We start from the raw sequence: 24,840 nt of genomic DNA on the forward strand, positions 1-24,840 counted from the left end.
TTACATGTAACGCTGCACGTTCTGCCGAAAGTGCAGCATGCTACGGCGTTAGAGCGGCTACAGCCGCGTTAGACTGTTTGCACATGTGCAGTGGGGGGTGAGAGGAGGCGGGGAGATGCTGCTACAGTAGTCGCGCACATGGCTACTTAATATTCACTGCACTGGCGGCCGCTGATTGGCCGGCGGGACCACGTGATGCGGAGTGTCTCGCTCCGCATCACGTGGTCCCGCTGGCCAATCAGCGCCACTCTGGGAGACCTTATACGGATAGAGCCGCCTAACGCGGCTCACTCTACCGTCCTCTCCCGCACCACCATGCGTTGCATTAGGTGCACGTTATGCGACCTTAACGTAGCACCTAACGCAACGTCTTGGTGTGCAAGTAGCCTAAAACTGCAGCCAGCAGTACATGCTGCAGAAGTGATCAAAACAGACAGCGTTTGTGAACAGCAGTTTTCAGATCTTGCCACAGATTCTCGATTGGATTTAGATCTGGACTTTGACTGGGCCATTCTAACACATGGATATGTTTTCTTTTAAACCATTCCATTGTTGCCCTGGCTTTATGTTTAGGGCCGTTGTCCTGCTGGAAGGTGAACCTCCACCCCAGTCTCAAGTCTTTTGCAGACTCCAAGAGGTTTTCTTCCAAGATTGCCCTGTATTTGGCTCCATCCATCTTCCCATTAACTCTGACCACCACCATATTTGACAGTGGGGATGGCGTTTTCAGAGTGATGTGCAGTGTTAGTTTTCCGCCACACATAGCGTTTTGCATTTTGGACAAAAAGTTACATTTTGGCCTCATCTGACCAGAGCATATTCTTCCACATGTTTGCTGTGTCCCCCACATGGCTTGTGGCAAACTGCAAATGGGACTTCTTATGCTTTTCTGTTAACAATGGCTTTCTTCTTGCCACTCTTCCATAAAGGCCAACTTTGTGCAGTGCACGACTAATAGTTGTCCTATGGACAGATTCCCCCACCTGAGCTGTAGATCTCAGCAGCTTGTCCAGAGTCACCATGGGCCACTTGACTGCATTTCTGATCAGCGCTCTCCTTATTCGGCCTGTGAGTTTAGGTGGACGGCCTTGTCTCTGTAGGTTTACAGTTGTGCCATACGCCTTCCATTTCTGAATGACCGCTTGAACAGTGCTCCGTGGGATGTTCAAGGCTTTGGAAATCTTTTTGTAGCCTAAGCCTGCTTTAAATTTCTCAATAACTTTATCCCTGACCTGTCTGGTGTGCTCTTTGGATTTCATGGTGTTGTTGCTCCCAATATTCTCTTAGACAACCTCTGAGGCTGTCACAGAGCAGCTATATTTGTACTGACATTAGATTACACACAGGTGCACTCTATTTAGTCATTAGCACTCACCAGGCAATGTCTATGGGCAACTGACTGCACTCAGACCAAAGGGGACTGAATAATTACGCACGCCCCACTTTGCAGTTATTTATTTGTAAAAAATGTTTGGAATCATGTATGATTTTAGTTCAATGTAAAGTATATAATCACTGGTGTAATCGCTCATCAAAACTTGCACGGAGCGATTTTGCTAGCGTTTTAGGTTAATGTACACTGTAACAAAATTAAAAATAATTGAAAGGACCAATCAGACTTTAAAACGCTAATCACTACACAAGCGCTGGCAAATTGATTACACTTTCTAAAATCGCTCCCTAAAACGCTCATGAAATCGCTTACAAACTGCTCATACGAAAAGCTAGCGATTGCGATTAGCAATAGTGTTTTGTAGTGGGTTCCGGGCCTCAAGGTTGAGGTACGTACTCTATTAGATAGATAGAAGCGGCGTATGCTACGACGCGAGTCGGCTAGTATAATAAAATATCTTAGAGAGTGATCAACTAATTAGGGCACTTTTCTACTAGGCACATTTCGTTTGAGAATTTTTATTTTTCAGGGTTGAACCATGGCTAAGGGGGAACCAACTGGATCCCAATTCCTTCTTAGCTGGTCGGCGTGTTCCCGGACTTTTCACTTGAGGGTGTAAGAGGGGTACCCATTATGACCACCTATCCCCCTCATCATTTTCCAAACCGCCATCCCCTATACCTCTTTCACTCCAATCCCCCAACTCGCCCTAAAAGAGCCTACCTTGCCGTGGTGGGCCGGCTTACAATCCTATTGGTCAAAATGTGTTTTACTTTCAGCCAATTGGATTAGCCAAAGTACTCTGCCAAAAAAAGAACATAATAAAACATCTGAAGGGGAGAACATCTAATTAGGGCCCGTTTCCACTAAGCACATTTTGATCCATAAATCGTATTGTGCCCGTTTTGCCAATAGCAACAGCCTGGCGATGAATATGTAAAATGCCTTGCCGGGTTTTAGAGCCAGGAAAAGGTCCTCCAGCATCCAAGGCTGAGACACCAAAGTGCGACCCCCCCCATCCCAGCTGTCCCACACTGATTGCTAGTAGCATAAGAGGTGCCCTATGCACCCAACCCCCACCAACACCTTAAAGAGAGTCTGAAGCGAGAATAAATCTCGCTTCAGACCTCATAAATAGCTGGGGCACGTGTGCCCCTGCTAAAACGCCGCTATAGCGCGGCTTAACGGGGGTCCCTTCACCCCCAAATCCCCCTCGATACACCCGGGGAGCGCTTCCTGGTTGGGGCAGGGCTAGCCGCCGCAGCCCTGCCCCACGCGCGTCTGTCAGCGCGTATCTCAGCCTCTCCCCCGCCCCTCTCAGTCTTCCTTCACTGAGAGGGGCGGGGGAGAGGCGGCGATGCGCCGCTGACAGACGCGACTGGAGGCAGGGCTGCAGCCGTTAGCCCTGCCTCCAGGAAGCAATAAATCACGACCAAATCTGCGACCAAGTGTCGCAGTGGTCGTTTTGGGGGTGAAGGGACCCCGTTAAGCCGCGCTATAGCGGCGGTTTAGCAGGGGCACACGTGCCCCTGCTATTTATGAGCTCTGAAGCGAGATTTATTCTCGCTTCAGAGTCTCTTTAAAGAGAACCAGAGATGTTGGGTGAAAAGATTTTATACATACCTGGGGCTTCCTCAAGCCCCATAAGCCTGGATCGCTCCCACGCCACCGTCCTACGCTGCCTCTATCCGCCAGTGCCGGGTCCCGTAGTTTCGGCCAGTCGGGCCAGTCGACGTAGGCACGCTGCCAATTTACCGCATCACAGGGGCTCCCTTCGAATCCTTACGCGTGCAGCTCCATACTACGCAGGCGCATGCGTAAGGATATGGAGGGAGCCCCTGTGATGCGGAAAATTGGTCGCGTCCGCCGGAAGTAACGGGACCCGGTGCCGGCGATAGAGGAAGTGGAGGATAGCGGCGTGGGAGCGATCCAGGCTTATGGGGCTGAAGTAAGCCCCAGGTATGTATAAAAGCTTTTCCTATTTTTTAATTTTCCTTCCTCTCTGGTTCCCATTAATCTCCAGTTATCTGGTTTGTAGTCACTGCTATGGTCCCCTTTTTCCTATGCTTCAAACACAATAGGGAAATGATAGCTGAGTGAGATGTGCACCTCCTCCTACACTGCGCCCTGAGGCTGGAGCCTCTGTCGCCTCTGCCTCGGCCCTGGCGAGCGGAACTGAGGCGCTCATTAAAATGAAAGTAGGTTGCTGTGGTGGACCAAAGGATGGGTTTGTCCCAGCGCAGGCACAGGGCGGCTGCAGGGGGCTGGTAGAAGCCCCAGGGAAGTTACTTTTTTTTTTTTCATACAGTTAAGGTTCTCTTTAATTCACCCCTCCGCTGTGCACTGCATTCGGGGCCTTCTCTTGCCACATATACAGGGCTCTCTGGCTACCTATATGGGAGACTCTAAAACAGGAAATTTGGGCGCTGCCGTTCAGATATTTAAATAGACACCTATGTTGGCGCCTCAAAATTGTATTTTTTTCAGTGACTCAGAGCCGGGACAAGGTCCTCCAGCACCCAAGGCTGAGACACCAAATCCACCCGCCTATCCCTCCCACCCCAGCTGTCACACACTGATTGCTATTAGACTACTAGGTCCCCAACCCCTCCAACACCCTAATCACATTATCTGGCTTGCAGTCACTGCCATGTATCCCCATTTCTTATTTATTTTTGATTCAAACACAATAGGGGAATGATAGGTAAGTGAGTTGTGCGCCCCTCCTACACTGCGCCCTGAGGCTGGAGCCTCTCTTGCCTCTGCCGGGCCCTGCAGTGACTGGTGGGGGAGGGGCATAAGGTCAAAGGAAACCTGTAATATTATAAAAAAAGTTTCATTTACCTGGGGCTTCAGCCAACCCCCTGTCCCCGGGAACCTCCTGCATAAGAGCAGTATGAGAAAACCTTGTACTGCGCCTGCGCAGGACGCTCCAGGTGAGGGACACGCGAACAAGGACGTGAGCTGCCAGGGGCCCTGGACTTGCGATAACAAAACAGCCACAGCAAGAGATCGGAGGATCGTACAGTGATGGCGCAGGCACAGGAAGGCTGCAGGGTGGCGGCAGAAGCCCCAGGTAAGTAAAACTTTTTTTTTTTATATAACAGTTTTCCTTTAGGCTAATTTCACACCAGGACATTGCGTTAGAGGGGGCGTTAAGGTCGCATAACGTCCCCCTAACACAACGCCTGGTGGTGCTGGATCTGGACGTCAGAGTGAGCCGCGTTGTGCAGCTCACTCTGGCGTCAGTGATGCCGTGATGCGCACTCTTGTGCGCATGCGGCATCACGTGGTCCCGCCGGCCAATCGCCGCACAGAGCGGCCGCTCCAGGAAGTAAACACTGCACGTCACAACGTGCAGTGCATATTAATTAGCCATGTGCCTGGCCGCTCTCCGCTCCTCCACAACATTACTGAGCATGTGCAAGCAGTCTAACGCGGCTCAGCCGCGTCTAAAGTACTGCATGCAGTACGTTGTCTTGTGACGCAGCGTTACAATGTAACGCAACGTGGGCACTGTGAACAGCCCCATTGATTTTTCATTACTGTGCGGTGGGCTGCGTTACAGGCTGCTCTAACGTGCGCCTGTAACGTCCCACTGTGAAACCAGCCTTAAGGTTGGCTGGGGACATGCCTATAATTAAGCCACTGGGAGACTTGGCCGCAGGGCAAAGCCGAAGAGCGGCTCACCCTGCTCCTGCAAAAGGTCTGGCAGTGTTATTTACTATTCCTCCTCCAGGTCGCAGTGGATAATGGGCAAAGCTGTAATTCAGCGGCCAAATTACGCTGTTTTTAAAGGGCAAATGAAGCAGGAGGGACATGGAGGATGCCAGATTTATTTCCTTAAAAACAATGCCAGTTGCCTGGCTGTCCTGCTGATCCTCTGCCTCTAATACTTTAAGCAATAGCCCCTGAACAAGCATGCAGCAGATCAGGTGTTTCTAACATTATTGTCAGATCTGACAAGATTAGCTGCATGCTGGTTTCTGGTGTTATTCAGACACTACTGCAGCCAAATAGGTCAGCAGTGCTGTCAGGCAACTGGTATTGTTTAATATGGCAGCCTCCATATCCCTCTCACTTCAGTTGTCCCTCAAAGTGATTTGGGCACCTTTTTGACGGCAACCAAATTACTGTCTAAGCGCAGCTATAGCTGCAATTTCTATTTTTTGCCAGCTGCGCCAAAATCTCCAGTGATGTTTTTACAGCGCTCCTAGCTGGGGAAAGGAATGTGGGTGGGTAAAGTTGGCCAAGTGGGGTGGGTGGTTGAGGTTAGCCATGGGACAGGGAAGTTAAGGGTAGGCATTGACAGTGGGAGTGTTCAGTGTAAGAATAGGGTTATGTTTACCTTTAATAAAATATTGGTGTGTATTACTGACATTTTAGTATCATCATTTACACTGCCAAGGGCGTAGCAATAGGGGGTGCAGAGGTAAACTACCACATCGGGGCCCTTGGGCCAGAGGGGCCCCAAGGGGCCCTCCCACAACTACAGTATTAGCTCCCTATTGGTACTGTGCTCATAATAATCACTTCTATAGATACTTTTAATAGTGGTAATCATTAACAAAGTGCTCCCCATCCCCTTCTTGCAACTCTGACACTGTAGTTGCCATTGGCAGGTTTTGGTGCGCCGTATCAATTGTTATGTATACAGTGCTTGGGGGGCCCCATGTAAAACTTGCATCGGGGCCCACAGCTCCTTAGCTACGCTACTGTACACTGCAATAGTAGAATGTCGGTAAGGGTCTGTACACACTGGATGTGTTGCACTGCGTTTTTAAAATCACGAGGCCTTTTGAAAAATTATGAAAATTGTGATGACCTGTACACAGTGGTTCAATGCGTTTTTAAAAAACGTAATCGCAGCGATCGGTGTGCTTTTTAACTACTTGAGGACCCACCCTTTACCCCCCCTTAAGGACCAGCGCTGTTTTAGCTGATCTGTGCTGGGTGGGCTCTACAGCCCCCAGCACAGATAAGGGTGCAGGCAGAGCGACCAGATCGCCCCCCTTTTTTCCCCACTAGGGGGATGATGTGCTGGGGGGTCTGATCGCTCCTGCCTGATGGGTGTTGCGGGGGGGGGGGGGGGCACCTCAAAGCCCCCCTCCGCGGCGAGATTCCCCTCCTCCCTCTCCTCCCTGGTGATCTGGGCTGCACAGGACGCTATCCGTCCTGTGCAGCCAGTGACAGGCTGTCCCCTGTCACATGGCGGCGATCCCCGGCCGCTGATTGGCCGGGGATCGCCGATCTGCCTTACGGCGCTGCTGCGCAGCAGCGCCGTACAATGTAAACAAAGCGGATTATTTCCGCTTGTGTTTACATTTAGCCTGCGAGCCGCGATCGGCGGCCCGCAGGCTATTCACGGAGCCCCCCGCCGTGAATTGACAGGAAGCAGCCGCTGGCGACGCAGAACTGCGTCGCTGGTCCGGCAGCTGCCACTTTGCCGACGCGCGGTATGAGTGCGCGGTCGGCAAGTGGTTAAGCACTGCCCTTAAAAAACCGCATGAAAAAAACATGCATGCGATTTTCATTGCGTTTTATAATTTAACAATCACGAAACCAGCAACAGATGGCCTCAGCAACACTGCACCACACTGCCTTTGGTGATTTTCAGTGTGTACAGGCCTTAAATCTACAGATATTTTACTATATGCTTCTCTGGGTGCACCAGCAGCATTGAAGAGGGGAGGAGCAGCGACATATTGAAGGGCAGGCCAGTGTTTCAGTGCCAAGCTGTGGCTAACAAGGTGACAGCTTCTGATGTATTGCTGGGAGAGCAGGGGGCGTGGTCACGTGTCACTGCAGGTGCCATCCAGGTGCTCGAGCTGCCCACCTGCGTCACAATAGCTGCTATGACGTCACCTCCATCCACTAGCATGGCACAGCAATAGCAGGTGGCGTGGTCACGTGTCACTGCAGGTGCCATCCTCAGCGGTGCGCGAGCTGCCCACCTGCGTCACAATAGCTGCTATGACGTCACCCCGGCACTCATCCTCTTTGCAGACGGAGCAGCGACAGCATCGGAGGCAGACGTGCGGCCTCTCTCTCTGCATCCCCGATAGCTAGGCGCTCTCAGCCCCGACATTCTCTGGCAGAAGCTCCAGGAAGGAACAAGCAGTTATATCCTGGAGCTCCCCCTAGCGGCCGGTAGCAGGAATTACACAATGAGGTACGATGGAGGCGATAGAATTAGATTTCTTATAACAGAAATAGGTTTATGGCCTGGAATTCCTTTTGGTAGCAAATATACATGGTCGGGGTCTTTACCCTGAGGGGGACTTTACCCTGAGCAGCGGTTATTGACCACAATGTCCCCTTACAAAGTGACTCCAGGGCTCTGCAAAGCTCCTCCTCTAAATCGAACCACAGCCCGCCCCCCTTAATAAGGGAACCTTATTAAGTAAAAAAAAAAAGAAATCAAAACAGGTTAACCATTTGCCGACCGCCCCCAGCCGATGGGCGGCGGCAAAGACTGTGCCTAAACGACCGCAATACGTCCATCAGCGGAGGCGACGGCGGGCGTGGTTATGCGGCGATCATTCGTGACGCGATCAGCCGCCGGCGACTGGCTCCGCCCCCTCGCTCTGTAACCCGCCGGCCGTTCGGAAGCGCCGGCGGGTTACTAGCACCCGGATCGCCGCATGGATTAGGTATAATAGGCTTTGTAATGTATACAAAGCCTATTATACAGACTGATTCCTGCCCTGGTGGTCCCAGTGTCCGAGGGACCACCAGGCAGTGTTGCCAACTGCCCGTAAATTTACGGGCATCCCGTAATTTTTTACACAAATTACGCTGCCCGTGAATTCCATAAGGAATTCAGCAGCGTCCGTAAAAGGGCGGCCTATTGGCTGCCCGCTCTGTTGCAGGAGGACAGCAGCGCAGTGGAGGGAGAGCTGTGGGCAGCGGTGGAGAAGGGGGGCAATCTCCCCCCCCCCCCTTCTCTCACCTTCGTGCTCTCCCTCCCTCGCTGACTGTCCCCCTCCTGATCTAACTGTCTGGCAGTGGCGTTTGGCAGCGGGCGGGACTTACCTTCCGTCTTGCTCCTGCACCGGAAGTTCTGCTGCTCTGGTCTGGACCAGACCAGAGTAGCGGGCGGCAGATCATCCCGCGCCGGCGACGAGAGAAGACGCAGGTAAGTTCCGCTCGCTGTCGCCTGCCACTGCCAGCCACTCAATCACACACATATAACCATGGCTACATCTACTGGGCACATATACCCCCTGGCTACATCTACTGGGCACATATAACCCTGGCTACATCTACTGGGCACATATACCTCTGGCTACATCTACTGGGCACATATATACCTCTGGCTACATCTACTGGGCACATATAACCCTGGCTACAGCTACTGGGCACATATACATCTGGCTACATCTACTGGGCACATATACATCTGGCTACATCTACTGGGCACATATAACCCTGGCTACATCTACTGGGCACATATACCTCTGGCTACATCTACTGGGCACATATACCTCTGGCTACATCTACTGGGCACATATACATCTGGCTACATCAACTGGGCACATATACATTCTGGCTACATCTACTGGGCACATATAACCCTGGCTACATCTACTGGGCACATATAACCCTGGCTACATCTACTGGGCACATATACCTCTGGCTACATCTACTGGGCACATATAACCCTGGCTACATCTACTGGGCACATATATATAACCCTGGCTACATCTACTGGGCACATATACATCTTGCTACATCTACTGGGCACATATAACCCTGGCTACATCTACTGGGCACATATACCTCTGGCTACATCTACTGGGCACATATATACCTCTGGCTACATCTACTGGGCACATATACCTCTGGCTACATCTACTGGGCACATATACATCTGGCTACATCTACTGGGCACATATTCATTCTGGCTACATCTACTAGGCACATATAACCCTGGCTACATCTACTGGGCACATATAACCCTGGCTACCCATGGGCACATATACCTCTGGCTACATCTACTGGGGGCATATAACCCTGGCTACATCTACTGGGCACATATACATCTGGCTACATCTACTGGGCACATATAACCCTGGCTACCCATGGGCACATATACCTCTGGCTACATCTACTGGGGACATATAACCCTGGCTACATATACTGGGCACATATAACCCTGCCTACATATACTGGGCACATATAACCCACCCTGCCTATATATACTGTGGACATATACCTCTGGCTACATATACTGGGCACATATATCTGCTGGCTACATATACTGAGGACACTGGCTGTTTGCCATTATGTGCATTTACTGGTGAAAAGCTGTCTCTTATGTGCATTCCAAACAAAAGCAACAAAAATCCTTGCGCTCCTCTCTGGAGGCTGCAGTCACACAAACACAATAGTGGGTCTTCTTTTGCTTAGGAGGATAATGTACTGTGCCGCTCCAAAATTGGGTGGAAGGAGATATCTATAGAAAGAAATGGAGCGCACAATAGTGCATTACCCATGTATATTTTTATTGATGAATTAAAAGTTGTACTCACAAGAGTTTACTGGTGAAAAGCTGTCTCTTATTATGTGCATTTACTGGTGAAAAGCTGTCTCTTATTATGTGCATCTACTGGTGAAATGCTGTCTCTTATTATGTGCATTTACTGGTGCAAAGCTGTCTCTTATTATGTGCATTTACTGGTGAAAAGCTGTCTCTTATTATGTGCATTTACTGGTGAAAAGCTGTCTCATATGTTCATTTACTGGTGAAAAGCTGTCTCTCATTACGTGCATTTACTGGTGAAAAGCTGTCTCTCATTACGTGCATTTACTGGTGAAAAGCTGTCTCTCATTACGTGCATTTACTGGTGAAAGGCGGTCTCTTATGTGCATTTACTGGTGAAAAGATGTCTGTCATTACGTGCATTTACTGGTGAAAGGCTGTCTCTCATTATGTGCATTTACTTGCCATGCCCACTTTAGTCGCCGCAAATTTCCTCGAACATGTGGCCCCTACCCATTTGACTGCCCCCGCATATGTGCCAGTCTAGAACCAGCCCTGTACCCCTGCCTACATATACTGGGCACATATACCCCTGGCTACCTGTTCTGGGGACATCTCTCCCCCTGGCTACCTGTTCTGGGGACATCTATACCCCTGGCCACCTATTCTGGGGACACCTATAGACCTGGGGCTACCTATTTTTGGGGAACCACTGCTGTCAGATTAAATGTATTTTGGGGAACTGCTGCCAGATTATGTGTATGTTGGGGGAATCGCTTCGCTGCTGCCAGATTACATCTATTTTTTAGGAACCACTGCCATATTATCTGTATTTTGGAAGAAACTCTGCCAGATTACGTGGATTTTTGGTGAAATGCTGTAAGATTACATGTATTTTGGGGGAAGGGGGGGGGGGGGTGAACACTATGGCAGAGCTCAAACTTCCCTGGCAGACCTTTCACAGCAATATTAAAATCATGTATATTTGGCCCCACCCATGACCACGCCCACATTCTGTTGTGTGGCCACGCCCATTTTGGGTTTTGTCAGTAAAAAAAATCTTTTGTCAGTAAATTTTACGGTATTTGTCAGTAAAAAATAACGTGAAAGGTTGGCAACACTGCCACCAGGGCAGGCTGCAGCCACCCTATGTCGCACCCAGGGCCGGATTTCTGGCAAGGCCACCTAGGCCATGGCCTAGGGCACCAGAAGTTTAGGGGGCGGCTCAGTGAGGGGCAGGAAAGCTGTTCTATGCAGTCATCCCTATCTACAAGAACAGCTTTAACCTTTGAACCCTCTGTCCTGTACTTGTGCCGTCCCTGCAAGACCTGTAAGCTCTATCCTGCAGGTATACATCAGCCTAACTCTCGGTGACGCAATGGGTCCATCATTAATAAGATGGCAAGCATAACATAGAATTTCAAAACTTATAATCTATACACGTATTACTAAAATAGCTATTGTCTGTGACACCAATGATGGAAAGTAAGAAGAATTCTCATTGGGGCACACAGAGATAACAACCATACAGATGGTATAGTTGGCCTTGGGCGGTAAAAAGTACAAATCCGGCCCTGGTCGCACCCAAGCACACTGATACCCCCCCCCCCAGCCCCCTGATCGCCCACAGCACCCCTCAGACCCCCCCTGCCCACCCCCCAGACCACTGTTGCACCCAGTCACCCCCCTAATCACCCATCAATCACTCCCTGTCACTATCTGTCAACGCTATTTTTTTAACTGCCCCCTGCTCTCTCCTGATCACCCCCACCCCCACCCCTCAGATTCTCCCTAGACCCACCCCCCCTCCCCCCAGACCCCTCCCCGTGTACTGTATGCCTCTATCCCCCTGTAATAACCCACTGATCACCTGTCAATCACCTGTCAATCACCCATCAATCACCCCCTGTCACTGCCACCCATCAATCAGCCCCTAACCTGCCCCTTGCGGGCAATCTGATCACCCACCCACACCAATAGATCGCCCACAGATCCGACATCAGATCACCTCCCAAGTGCAGTGTTTACATCTGTTCTCTACCCTAGACACCCACTAATTACCCATCAATCACCCATCAATCACCCCCTATCACCACCTGTCACTGTTACCCATCAGATTAGACCCTAATCTGGCCCTTGCGGGCACCCAATCACACGCCCACACGCTCAGATTGCCCTCAGACCCCCCCTTATCAATTCGCCAGCGCAATATTTATCTGTTCTTCCCTGTAATAACCCACTGATCACCTGTCAATCACCTATCAATCACCCATCAATCACCCCCTGTCACTGCCACCTGTCAATCACCCATCAATCACCCCCTGTCACTGCCACCCATCAATCAGCCCCTAACCTGCCCCTTGCAGGCAATCTGATCACCCACCCACACCAATAGATCGCCCGCAGATCCGACATCAGATCACCTCCAAAGTGCAGTGTTTACATCTGTTCTCTCCTCTAAACACCCACTAATTACCCATCAATCACCCATCAATCACCCCCTATCACCACCTGTCACTGTTACCCATCAGATTAGACCCTAATCTGCCCTTAGGGCACCCAATCACCCGCCCACACCCTCAGAACGCCCTCAGACCCCAGCCCTGCCCCTGACCACCTCACCAGTGCATTGCTTGCATCTATTTCCCCCCTCTAATCACACCTTGAGACACCCATCAATCACCTCCTGTCACCACCTGTCGCCCCCTAGCACACCTACCCATCAGATCAGGCCCTAATTTGCCCCGTGTGGGCTCCTGATCACTTGGCCAAAGCCTCAGATCCCCCTCAGACCGCCTTCCGATCACCTCCCCAGTGCATTGATTGCATCTATTTTCCCCTCTAACCACCCCCTGAGACACCCATCAATCACCTCCTGTCACCCCCCTAGCACTCCTATCCATCAGATCAGGCCCAATACAACCTGTCATCTAAGAGGCCACCCTGCTTATGACCGGTTCCACAAAATTTGCCCCCTCATAGACCACCTGTCATCAAAATTTGCAGATGCTTATACCCCTGAACAGTCATTTTGAGAAATTTGGTTTCCAGACTACTCACGGTTTTGGGCCCGTAAAATGCCAGGGCAGTATAGGAACCCCACAAGTGACCCCATTTTAGAAAAAAGACACCCCAAGGTATTCTGTTAGGTGTATGACAAGTTCATAGAAGATTTTATTTTTTGTCAAAAGTTAGCACAAATTGATTTTTTTTGTTTTTTTCACAAAGTGTCATTTTTCACTAACTTGTGACAAAAAATAAAATCTTCTATGAACACACCATACACCTAACAGAATACCTTGGGGTGTCTTCTTTCTAAAATGGGGTCACTTGTGGGGTTCCTATACTGCCCTGGCATTTTAGGGGCCCTAAACCGTGAGGAGTAGTCTAGAAAACAAATGCCTCAAAATTACCTGTGAATAGGACGTTGGGCCCCTTAGCGCACCTAGGCTGCAAAAAAGTGTCACACATGTGGTATCGCCATACTCAAGAGAAGTAGTATAATGTGTTTTGTGGTGTATTTTTACACATACCCATGCTGGGTGGGAGAAATCTCTCTGTAAATGGACAATTGTGTGTAAAAAAAAACAAAAATGTGTCATTTACAGAGATATTTCTCCCACCCAGCATGATTATATGTAAAAATACACCACAAAACACATTATACTACTTCTCCTGAGTACGGCGATACCACATGTGTGACACTTTTTTGCAGCCTAACTGTGCTAAGGGGCCCAAAGTCCAATGAGTACCTTTAGGATTTCACAGGTCATTTTGAGACATTTGGGTTCAAGACTACGCCTCACGGTTTAGGGCCCCTAAAAGGCCAGGGCAGTATAGGAACCCCACAAGTGACCCCATTTTAGAAAAAAGACACCCCAAGGTATTCTGTTAGGTGTATGATGAGTTCATAGAAGATTTTATTTTTTGTCACAAGTTACCGGAAATTGATTTGTATTGGGTTTTTTTTCACAAAGTGTCATTTTCCGCTAACTTGTGACAAAAAAAACATCTTCTATGAACTCACCATACTCCTAACACAATACCTTTGGGTGTCTTCTTTCTAAAATGGGGTCACTTGTGGGGTTCCTATACTGCCCTGGCATTTTAGGGGCCCTAAACCGTGATGAGTAGTATAGAATCCAAATGCCTCAAAATGACCTGTGAATAGGACGTTAGGCACCTTAGCACACCTAGGTTGCAAAAAAGTGTCACACATGTGGTATCGCCGTACTCAGAAGAAGTAGTATAATGTGTTTTGGGATGTATTTTTATACATACCCATGCTGGGTGGGAGAAATCTCTCTGTAAATGGACAATTGTGTGTAAAAAAAAACAAAAATGTGTCATTTACAAAGATATTTTTCCCACCCAGCATCTGTATGTGTAAAAATACACCACAAAACACATTATACTACTTCTCCTGAGTACGGCGATACCACATGTGTGGCACTTTTTTGCACCCTAAGTGCGCTAAGGGGCCCAAAGTCCAATGAGTACCTTTAGGATTTCACAGGTAATTTTGCGACATTTGGTTTCAAGACTACTCCTCGCGGTTTAGGGTCCCTAAAATGCCAGGGCAGTATAGGAACCCCACAAATGACCCCATTTTAGAAAGAAGACACCCCAAGGTATTCTGTTAGGAGCATGGTGAGTTCATAGAAGATTTTATTTTTTGTCACAAGTTAGCGGAAATTGATTTGTATTGTTTTTTTTTTTCACAAAGTGTCATTTTCCGCTAACTTGTGACAAAAAAAACATCTTCTGTGAACTCACCATACTCCTAACAGAATACCTTTGGGTGTCTTCTTTCTAAAATGGGGTCACTTGTGGGGTTCCTATACTGCCCTGGCATTTTAGGGGCCCTAAACCGTGATGAGTAGTATAGAATCCAAATGCCTCAAAATGACCCGTGAATAGGACGTTAGGCACCTTAGCGCACCTAGGTTGCAAAAAAGTGTCACACATGTGGTATCGCCGTACTCAGAAGAAGTAGTATAATGTGTTTTGGGATGTATTTTTATACATACCCATGCTGGGTGGGAGAAATCTCTCTGTAAATGGACAATTGTGTGTAAAAAAAAACAAAAATGTGTCATTTACAGAGATATTTTTCCCACCCAGCATCTGTATGTGTAAAAATACACCACAAAACACATTATACTACTTCTCCTGAGTACGGCGATACCACATGTGTGGCACTTTTTTGCACCATCGCATTTTGCGACATTTGGTTTCAAGACTACTCCTCGCGGTTTAGGGTCCCTAAAATGCCAGGGCAGTATAGGAACCCCACAAATGACCCCATTTTAGAAAGAAGACACCCCAAGGTATTCTGTTAGGAGCATGGTGAGTTCATAGAAGATTTTATTTTTTGTCACAAGTTAGCGGAAAATGACACTTTGTGAAAAAAAAAACAATTAAAATCAATTTCCGCTAACTTGTGACAAAAAAAAAATCTTCTATGAACTCACCATACTCCTAACGGAATACCTTGGGGTGTCTTCTAAAATGGGGTCATTTGTGGGGTTCCTATACTGCCCTGGCATTTTAGGGGCCCTAAACCGTGAGAAGTAGTCTTGAAACCAAATGTCGCAAAATGACCTGTGAAATTTGTTTTGTTTTGGGGTGTATTTTTACACATACCTATGCTGAGTGGGAGAAATATCTCTGTAAATAGACAATTGTGTTTAAAAAAAATCTAAAAAATTTTCATTTACGGAGATATTTCTCCCACCCAGCATGGGTATGTGTACAAATACACCCCACAACACAAGTGTCCTGCGCCTGCGCAGTAGAGCGGACCCGAATGAGATCGGGTATTTCCGTGTAGTTCGGAACGGAAAGCCGCCACAGCGCCCCCGCTGGAGCCAGCAAAGGTAAATATTGAACTTACAGTCGGCACAGTCGCCGGCTGTTCGGAGGGCTGCGGCGAGACCCCCGTGGGACAGAGGACGGCGTGGGAAGCCTCATTAGGATCCGGAGGCTTCCCCCACCCGAGGTGAGTACCCCCCAGGGGATCTTTTTAATGTTACAGAGTCTCTTTAAGGGGCGAAAAGACTGTGGTCCTCAAGTGGTTAACTTACCTGGGTCTTCTACCAGCCCCCTGCAGCTGCCCTGTGTCCATGCTGTCACTAAGCTGCCCTCCAGGCCCCCTCAGTGATCCTCTTCCAGACTGACTGGCCACTGCGCATGTGCGTCTCCTCAATAACGCTCCCATCTATGTGCAGTAGAGATTTTTTAGTGCTGCAAATCCGCAGACTGCTCCCATCCATGAGAGTGCGATTAGGAGGCGAGTGGACCAGAGGCGCTCATTAGAACGAAAGTAGGGTGCTTCGGGGCGCTGGAGGATGGGTTTGTCCCGGTCCGGGCACAGGGCAGCTGCAGGGGGCTGGTAAATGCACTTTTTTTTGTCTTTCATACAGTTAAGGTTTACTTTAATTCACCCTCTGCTGTGCTGTGTATTCAGGCCCTCTCTTGCCACATAAACAGGGCTCTCTGGCTACCTATGTGGGAGACTGTGAAATAGGACATTTGGGCACTGCCATAGGCAACCATTCAGCTATTTAAATGGGCACCTGTGTAGGTACCCCAAAAATTGTAACCGGCCCCTAGAACTGGCAGTGGACTTACCTTACAACTTTTTGAGATAAGAAATAGGGACACTTAGGCCACACCCTTAATCACGTCCTAGGCACCCCCCTAGTCATGCATACCATAAAGATTTCAAAAGAAAAATATGTTATTTTGTAATTTAAACCACACTGGTCCTTTCTATCCTGGTTAATTTTCCTTCATATTAACATTTGAAAATAAGAAATATACATATGATTACATAGATGTATACATCAGACATGAAAGAGGGACAAATGAGGAAGAAAGAGGGAAAGGGGCCCCAAAGAGGTACTGTCCCTCCAAAACAGGGATAGTTGGGAGCTATGAAATGCTGCAATAGACAGCTATGTGTTGCAAGGCTAGCATACAAGTACAGTAATGCTTGAACATCTAATTGAAGAAACCAGTGTGAAAACCTTGTATTAAAGCTGTGCTTACCATTATACAGCCTGACAGTATATGCTGTGCCTAGAATTAATCTTGCATTAATAGATATAACATATATATTACAGTATAGTATATACAGCATTGGCAAGGTGTGCTTAATCGCACAGCTCCACGTCACCAGCGCAAGGCATCTACATCACCTGCGGATGGAAACACGACCTCAGCGGACACCGGAAGCAGCGTTCGAGTGGCAAAAGGCTGGAGGAGGTCGGTGTGTCTCTGCTCTACACAGCCGAGGAGGACGAGATTAGAGGCATCCCACGGAGTATCCAGGAACCGTAAGTAAGCCGGCAGCATTGTGTGTGGAGCTCCCCCTTGTGGACGTTACTGGGAAAATGTCCATTGAACTTGTGTGCGGAGCTCCCCCTTGTGGCCGTACTGTGAGAATGTCCATTGAACTTGTGTGCAGCGCTCCCCGTGTGGCCGTACTGTGAGAATGTTAATTTTTGCAGATGTAAATACCAGGAGACGGTTCTTTCAGAGGGGGCTGTAAGAAAGCATGTGTATAATCTGAGTGTGGGGAATACTGAAGTCTAAGCTAATGACAGTCTAGCTAGGTCAGGGGTCGAGTGGTGCGTGTACACGGGTGGACGACGTCCACTTACTATTTCCAGAGCGCGGACGCCGTCCACCCTGGCATGTTCGGAGGGGAGCAGCGCAGTGGAAGGAGAGCTGTGAGCAGCGGTGGAGAAGGGGGGGGGGGCATCTCCCTCCCCCCTTCCCTCACCTTAAAGCGGACCCAAACCAAACATTTTTTTTAATTAAATATATTTAGTTGCACCACTCTGACACATACAAAGATAAATAAACACTCCTTCAAGCCTATGAGCATTTCAGTGCATGCTTTTCACCCTTCTCTTTTCATAGCTAGGATTATACTGGGGGCAGCCATTAGCAATTCCTCCATTGCCGGACACCATCTACTCCACCAGTTTGCCGGAAAAATCCCGGCAATTTGAAAGGAAGGGAGGGGTTTCTACAATACATGTAAAATATTTTATATTTGTCATCATGCAGCTGAAAAAAGGCTGCTATTTATTATTATAATTTAGAAAATAGATTTTATTTCTGAAATCTTGTATTTTTAATTTGGGTCCACTTTAAGGCTCTCCATCCCTCACTCTCCCCTCCAGAAGTAACATGCGGGCAGCCGGCAGGATCTGCGTGCCGCTGCTCTGGTCTGGACCAGACCAGACTAGCGGCAGTGTAATGCTCGCGCCAGAACGAGGAGAGGTAAGTCCCGCCCGCTGCCAGCTGCCCGCACGTTATTCCTGGAGGGGAGAGCGAGGGATGGAGAGCCTTAAGGTGAGGGAATAGGGGGGGGGGGGAGATGGCCTCTCTTCTCCACCGCTGCTCACAGCTCTCCTTCCGCTCCCCTCATGCTGGGGGGACACCTGACTACCTATTCTGGGGACATATACCCCTGACTACATATATACTGGGCACATGTACCCCCTGACTACATATACTGGGCACATATACCCCTGGCTACATATACTGGGCACATATACCCCTGGCTACATATACTGGCACATATACCCCTGGCTACATATACTGGGCACATATATACCTGCCTACATATACTGGGCACATATACCCCTGGCTACATATACTGGGACATATACCCCTGCCTACATATACTGGGCACATATACCCCTGACTACATATACTGGGCACATATACCTCTGGCTACATATACTGGGCATATATACCTCTGGCTACATATACTGGGCACATATACCTCTGGCTACATATACTGGGCACATATACCCCTGACTACATATACTGGGCACATATACCTCTGGCTACATATACTGGGCACATATATCCCTGTCTACATTTACTGGGGACATATACCCCTGGCTACATATACTGGGCACATATATCCCTGGCTACATATACTGGGCACATATACCCCTGCCTACATATACTGGGCACATATACCCCTGCCTACATATACTGGGGACATATACCCCTGGCTACATATACTGGGCACATCTACCCCTGCCTACATATACTAAGCACATATACCCCTGGCTACATATACTGGGCACATATACCCCTGGCTACATATACTGGGGACATATACCCCTGGCTACATATACTGGGGACATATACCTCTGGCTACATATACTGGGGACATATACCCCTGGCTACATATACTGGAACATATACCCCTGGCTACATATACTGGGCACATATTACCCCTGGCAACATATACTGGGCACATATACCCCTGGCTACATATACTGGGCACATATACCCCTGACTACATATACTGGGCACATATACCTCTGGCTACATATACTGGGCATATATACCTCTGGCTACATATACTGGGCACATATACCTCTGGCTACATATACTGGGCACATATACCCCTGACTACATATACTGGGCACATATACCTCTGGCTACATATACTGGGCACATATATCCCTGTCTACATTTACTGGGGACATATACCCCTGGCTACATATACTGGGCACATATATCCCTGGCTACATATACTGGGCACATATACCCCTGCCTACATATACTGGGCACATATACCCCTGCCTACATATACTGGGGACATATACCCCTGGCTACATATACTGGGCACATCTACCCCTGCCTACATATACTAAGCACATATACCCCTGGCTACATATACTGGGCACATATACCCCTGGCTACATATACTGGGGACATATACCCCTGGCTACATATACTGGGGACATATACCTCTGGCTACATATACTGGGGACATATACCCCTGGCTACATATACTGGAACATATACCCCTGGCTACATATACTGGGCACATATTACCCCTGGCAACATATACTGGGCACATATACCCCTGGCTACATATACTGGGCACATATACTCCTGGCTACATATACTGGGCATATATACCCCTTGCTACATATACTAGGCACATATACCCCTGGCTACTTATACTGGGGACACCTACAGACCTGGCTACCTATGCTGGGGGTACCTATTTTGGGGAAACTGCTGTCAGATTATCTGCATTTTTGTGGAACCGCTGTTATGTATTTTGGGGCTGCTGCCAGATTACGTGTATTTTGGGGAACAGCTGCCAGATTATGTGTAGGTTAGGGGAACGTCTGCTGCCAGATTACGTGTATTTTGGGAAACAGCTGCCGGATTATGTGTATGTTAGGGGAACGTCTGCTGCCAGATTACGCGTATTTTGGGGAACTGCTGTCAGATTGTGTATGTTTGGGGGACCACTGCTGCCAGATTATATGTATTTTGGGTGTTATGTGTATTTTGGGTGATCCGCTGCCAGGTTTTGCGTATTTTGGGGAACTGCTTCCAAATTATATGTATGTTGGGGGAACTGCTGCTGCCACATTATCTATTTTGGGGGAACCACTGCCATATTATCTGTATTTTGGAGGAACTTCTACCAGATTATGTGTCTTTTTGGTGAAATGCTGTCAGATTAAATCTATTTTGGGGGGATACACTACGGCAGAGCTCAAACTTCCCCAGCAGACCTTTTACATCACTGCTAAGGTCATGTATAGTTGGCCCCACCCATGACCACGCCCACATTATGCTTGACTACACCCATCTTTTGGCACGCCGCAGGGGTCTTCCAGGTGATTCCACTCACCTCTTTTCCCAGGACTAGACCCCTGAGCTAGGTAATCACAATACAATAGGGGGTTTAATCATCAACACAAGGTAACTGCTGGGTAGAGACAGGGCACAATTGTAAGGCATTAGTATTTATATAGCGCCGACATGTTACGCAGCGCTGTACAGAGTATATGATCTTGTCACTTAACTGTCCCTCAGAGAAGCTCACAATCTAATCTCTACCATAGTCATATGTATATATTGGGTAGAGCATGTATCGTAGTCTAGGACCAATTTAGGGGGAAGCCAATTAATGAATCCTGTATGTTTTTGGGATGTGGGTAAAAACCAGAGTGCCTGGAGGAAACTCACACAGACATGGGGAGAACATAGAACACAGACACGGCTAAAGCAGTGGCCATTAGACATTGAAGTTGGCCCACAACTTGGTCCCAGTGTTTAATTCTGCCCACTTTGTACTGGAGTTTGCCACCCCTGCCTTAGAGCCATCCCGTTCCTCTCTGCGTCCCCTCGTTCCACCGCCGCCGACCCCCATTCCAGTTTTCAACTTTAATGTGGACGAGGTTTTTGGGTACCCTCGGAGGGCCACTGAAGTACTCAGGTCTCCAAGTACTTCCAAAGATGAGCAGCTCCATACTAGAAGAACTGAAGAAGCAGCTGGGGGGATATTTGAACAAGGGCCCCTGCAGTGGAACGAGGGAACACAGAGGAACGGGAAGGCTATTAGGGATCCAGAGTCTTCCCTCTTCTGAGGTGAGTATCTTACTTTTTTTATAGCAGGTTACAGCTGTCCTTTTTTGGTTGACACTCCACAATACAATATCAGAAACATCCCGTGTAAATAAACCTTCTAGCACTGTTCCTATGCTGTCCACTGACCAGTCCCATAATCCCTTGAGGGTGAGGCGAGTCATTCAACAGTAAGGCCCAACTGAACCCGGCACACACACAATATGGCCACAAACTGTCAGTAGCTGCTGCTCAATATGCCTTGCAGTCACCTTCCACTGTCAGTCCCACAATTATTATGTAGCTCAGAACAATATAAATTTCACTCATCTTCGGTCTGTGGATAAACACACTGCACATTCCTCTTCACACACAGGCCCAACAGGGAGATAGAACATGACAGCTATCCTCTGATTCTTCTTAAAGGACCATTATCACAAAATAATTTGAAAATGTAAAATGTATGTAAATACATAAATAAAAAGCATGTTTCTCCCAGAGTAAAATGAGCTATAAATTACTTTTCTACTATGTTGCTGTCACTTACAGTTAGTAGCAGAAATCTGACAGAACTGACAGGATTTGGACTAGTCCATATCCTCATGGGGATTCTTAGCATAGCCTTTATAAAGATGCTCCCTGAAAAGGATTTTTTTTATTTGGGAGAAACGTACTTCTTATTTGTATGTGTTGACATATATTTTACATTTTACAACTTTCGCAATAGTGGTCCTTTTAAAGGACAACTGGAGAGAGAGGTATAAGGAGGCTGCCATGTTTATTTCCTTTTTAAGCAAAACGCATGCTGGGTGGGGGTGACACAGGCTGCCTATTAGTGGCATATTGTGTGTGCGCATGCTGGGTGGGGGTGACACAGGTTGCCTATTAGTGGCATATTGTATGTGCGCATGCTGGGTGGGGGTGACACAGGCTGCCTATTAGTGGCATATTGTGTCTGCGCATGCTGGGTGGGGGTGACACAGGCTGCCTATTAGTGGCATATTGTGTGTGCGCATGCTGGGTGGGGGTGACACAGGATGCCTATTAGTGGCATATTGTGTGTGCGCATGCTGGGTGGGGGTGACACAGGCTGCCTATTAGTGGCATATTGTGTGTGCGCATGCTGGGTGGGGGTGATACAGGCTGCCTATTAGTGGCATGTTGTGTCTGCGCATGCTGGGTGGGGGTGACACAGGCTGCCTATTAGTGGCATATTGTGTGTGCGCATGCTGGGTGGGGGTGACACAGGCTGCATATTAGTGGCATATTGTGTGTGTGCATGCTGGGTGGGGGTGACACAGGCTGCTTATTAGTGGCATATTGTGTGTGCATGCTGGGTGGGGGTGACACAGGCTGCCTATTAGTGGCATATTGTGTGTGCGCATGCTGGGTGGGGGTGACACAGGCTGCCTATTAGTGGCATGTTGTGTCTGCGCATGCTGGGTGGGGGTGACACAGGCTGCCTATTAGTGGCATATTGTGTGTGCGCATGCTGGGTGGGGGTGACACAGGCTGCATATTAGTGGCATATTGTGTGTGTGCATGCTGGGTGGGGGTGACACAGGCTGCTTATTAGTGGCATATTGTGTGTGCATGCTGGGTGGGGGTGACACAGGCTGCCTATTAGTGGCATATTGTGCGTGCGCATGCTGGGTGGGGGTGACACAGGTTGCCTATTAGTGGCATATTGTGTGTGCGCATGCTGGGTGGGGGTGACACAGGCTGCCTATTAGTGGCATATTGTGTGTGCATGCTGGGTGGGGGTGACACAGGCTGCATATTAGGGGCATATTGTATGTGTGCATGCTGGGTGGGGGTGACACAGGCTGCCTATTAGTGGCATATTGTGTGTGCGCATGCTGGGTGGGAGTGACACAGGCTGCCTATTAGTGGCATATTGTGTGTGCGCATGCTGGGTGGGAGTGACACAGACTGCTTATTAGTGGCATATTGTGTGTGCGCATGCTGGGTGGGGGTGACACAGGCTGCTTATTAGTGGCATATTGTGTGTGCATGCTGGGTGGGGGTGACACAGGCTGCATATTAGGGGCATATTGTATGTGTGCATGCTGGGTAGGGGTGACACAGGCTGCCTATTAGTGGCATATTGTGTGTGCGCATGCTGGGTGGGGTTGACACAGGTTTCCTATTAGTGGCATATTGTATGTGCGCATGCTGGGTGGGGGTGACACAGGCTGCCTATTAGTGGCATATTGTGTGTGCGCATGCTGGGTGGGGGTGACACAGGCTGCCTATTAGTGGCATATTGTGTGTGCGCATGCTGGGTGGGGGTGACACAGGTTGCCTATTAGTGGCATATTGTATGTGCGCATGCTGGTTGGGGGTGACACAGGCTGCCTATTAGTGGCATATTGTGTGTGCACATGCTGGGTGGGGGTGACACAGGCTGCCTATTAGAGGCATATTGTGTGTGCGCATGCTGGGTGGGGGTGACATAGGCTGCTTATTAGTGGCATATTGTGTGTGCGCATGCTGGGTGAGGGTGACACAGGTTGCCTATTAGTGGCATATTGTGTGCGCATGCTGGGTGGGGGTGACACAGGCTGCTTATTAGTGGCATATTGTGTGTGCGCATGCTGGGTGGGGGTGACACAGGTTGCCTATTAGTGGCATATTGTATGTGCACATGCTGGGTGGGGGTGACACAGGCTGCCTATTAGTGGCATATTGTGTGTGCGCATGCTGGGTGGGGGTGACACAGGCTGCCTATTAGTGGCATATTGTGTGTGCGCATGCTGGGTGGGGGTGACACAGGCTGCCTATTAGTGGCATATTGTGTGTGCGCATGCTGGGTGGGGGTGACACAGGTTGCCTATTAGTGGCATATTGTATGTGCGCATGCTGGTTGGGGGTGACACAGGCTGCCTATTAGTGACATATTGTGTGTGCACATGCTGGGTGGGGGTGACACAGGCTGCCTATTAGTGGCATATTGTGTGTGCGCATGCTGGGTGGGGGTGACACAGGCTGCTTATTAGTGGCATATTGTGTGTGCGCATGCTGGGTGGGGGTGACACAGGTTGCCTATTAGTGGCATATTGTGTGCGCATGCTGGGTGGGGGTGACACAGGCTGCTTATTAGTGGCATATTGTGTGTGTGCATGCTGGGTGGGGGCGACACAGGCTGCCTATTAGTGACATATTGTGTGTGTGCATGCTGGGTGGGGGTGACACAGGCTGCCTATTAGTGGCATATTGTGTGTGTGCATGCTGGGTGGGGGTGACACAGGTTGCCTATTAGTGGCATATTGTGTGTGCGCATGCTGGGTAGGGGTGACACAGGCTGCATATTAGTGGCATATTGTGTGTGTGCATGCTGGGTGGGGTGACACAGGCTGCCTATTAGTGGCATATTGTGTGTGCGCATGCTAAGTGGGGGTGACACAAGCTGCCTATTAGTGGCATATTGTGTGTGCGCATGCTGGGTGGGGGTGACACTGGTTGCCTATTAGTGGGATATTGTGTGGGCGCATGCTGGGTGAGGGTGACACAGGCTGCCTATTAGTGGCATATTGTGTGTGCGCATGTTGGG

At 48.9% G+C, this 24,840-nt stretch overlaps 2 protein-coding genes across 3 annotated transcripts in view; both read right to left on the reverse strand.

Annotated features, from left to right (window-relative positions):
- CHST13 (carbohydrate sulfotransferase 13) overlaps positions 1-24,840 on the reverse strand; it is an 841,732-nt gene that overhangs the window by 104,670 nt on the left and 712,222 nt on the right. The window lies entirely within an intron of this gene.
- Positions 9,789-24,840, reverse strand: part of LOC137531637 (CUGBP Elav-like family member 3-A) — a 131,722-nt gene continuing 116,670 nt past the window's right edge. For both annotated transcript variants that reach the window (XM_068251578.1, XM_068251576.1), the window contains one exon: positions 9,789-9,851. In XM_068251578.1, the coding sequence (XP_068107679.1) occupies positions 9,802-9,851 (50 nt within the window). In that variant the 3' untranslated portion in view covers positions 9,789-9,801. The remainder of the gene's footprint in view (positions 9,852-24,840) is intronic.

This window comes from Hyperolius riggenbachi, chromosome 9 (genome assembly GCF_040937935.1).
Source record: "Hyperolius riggenbachi isolate aHypRig1 chromosome 9, aHypRig1.pri, whole genome shotgun sequence".
Lineage (NCBI taxonomy): Eukaryota > Metazoa > Chordata > Amphibia > Anura > Hyperoliidae > Hyperolius > Hyperolius riggenbachi.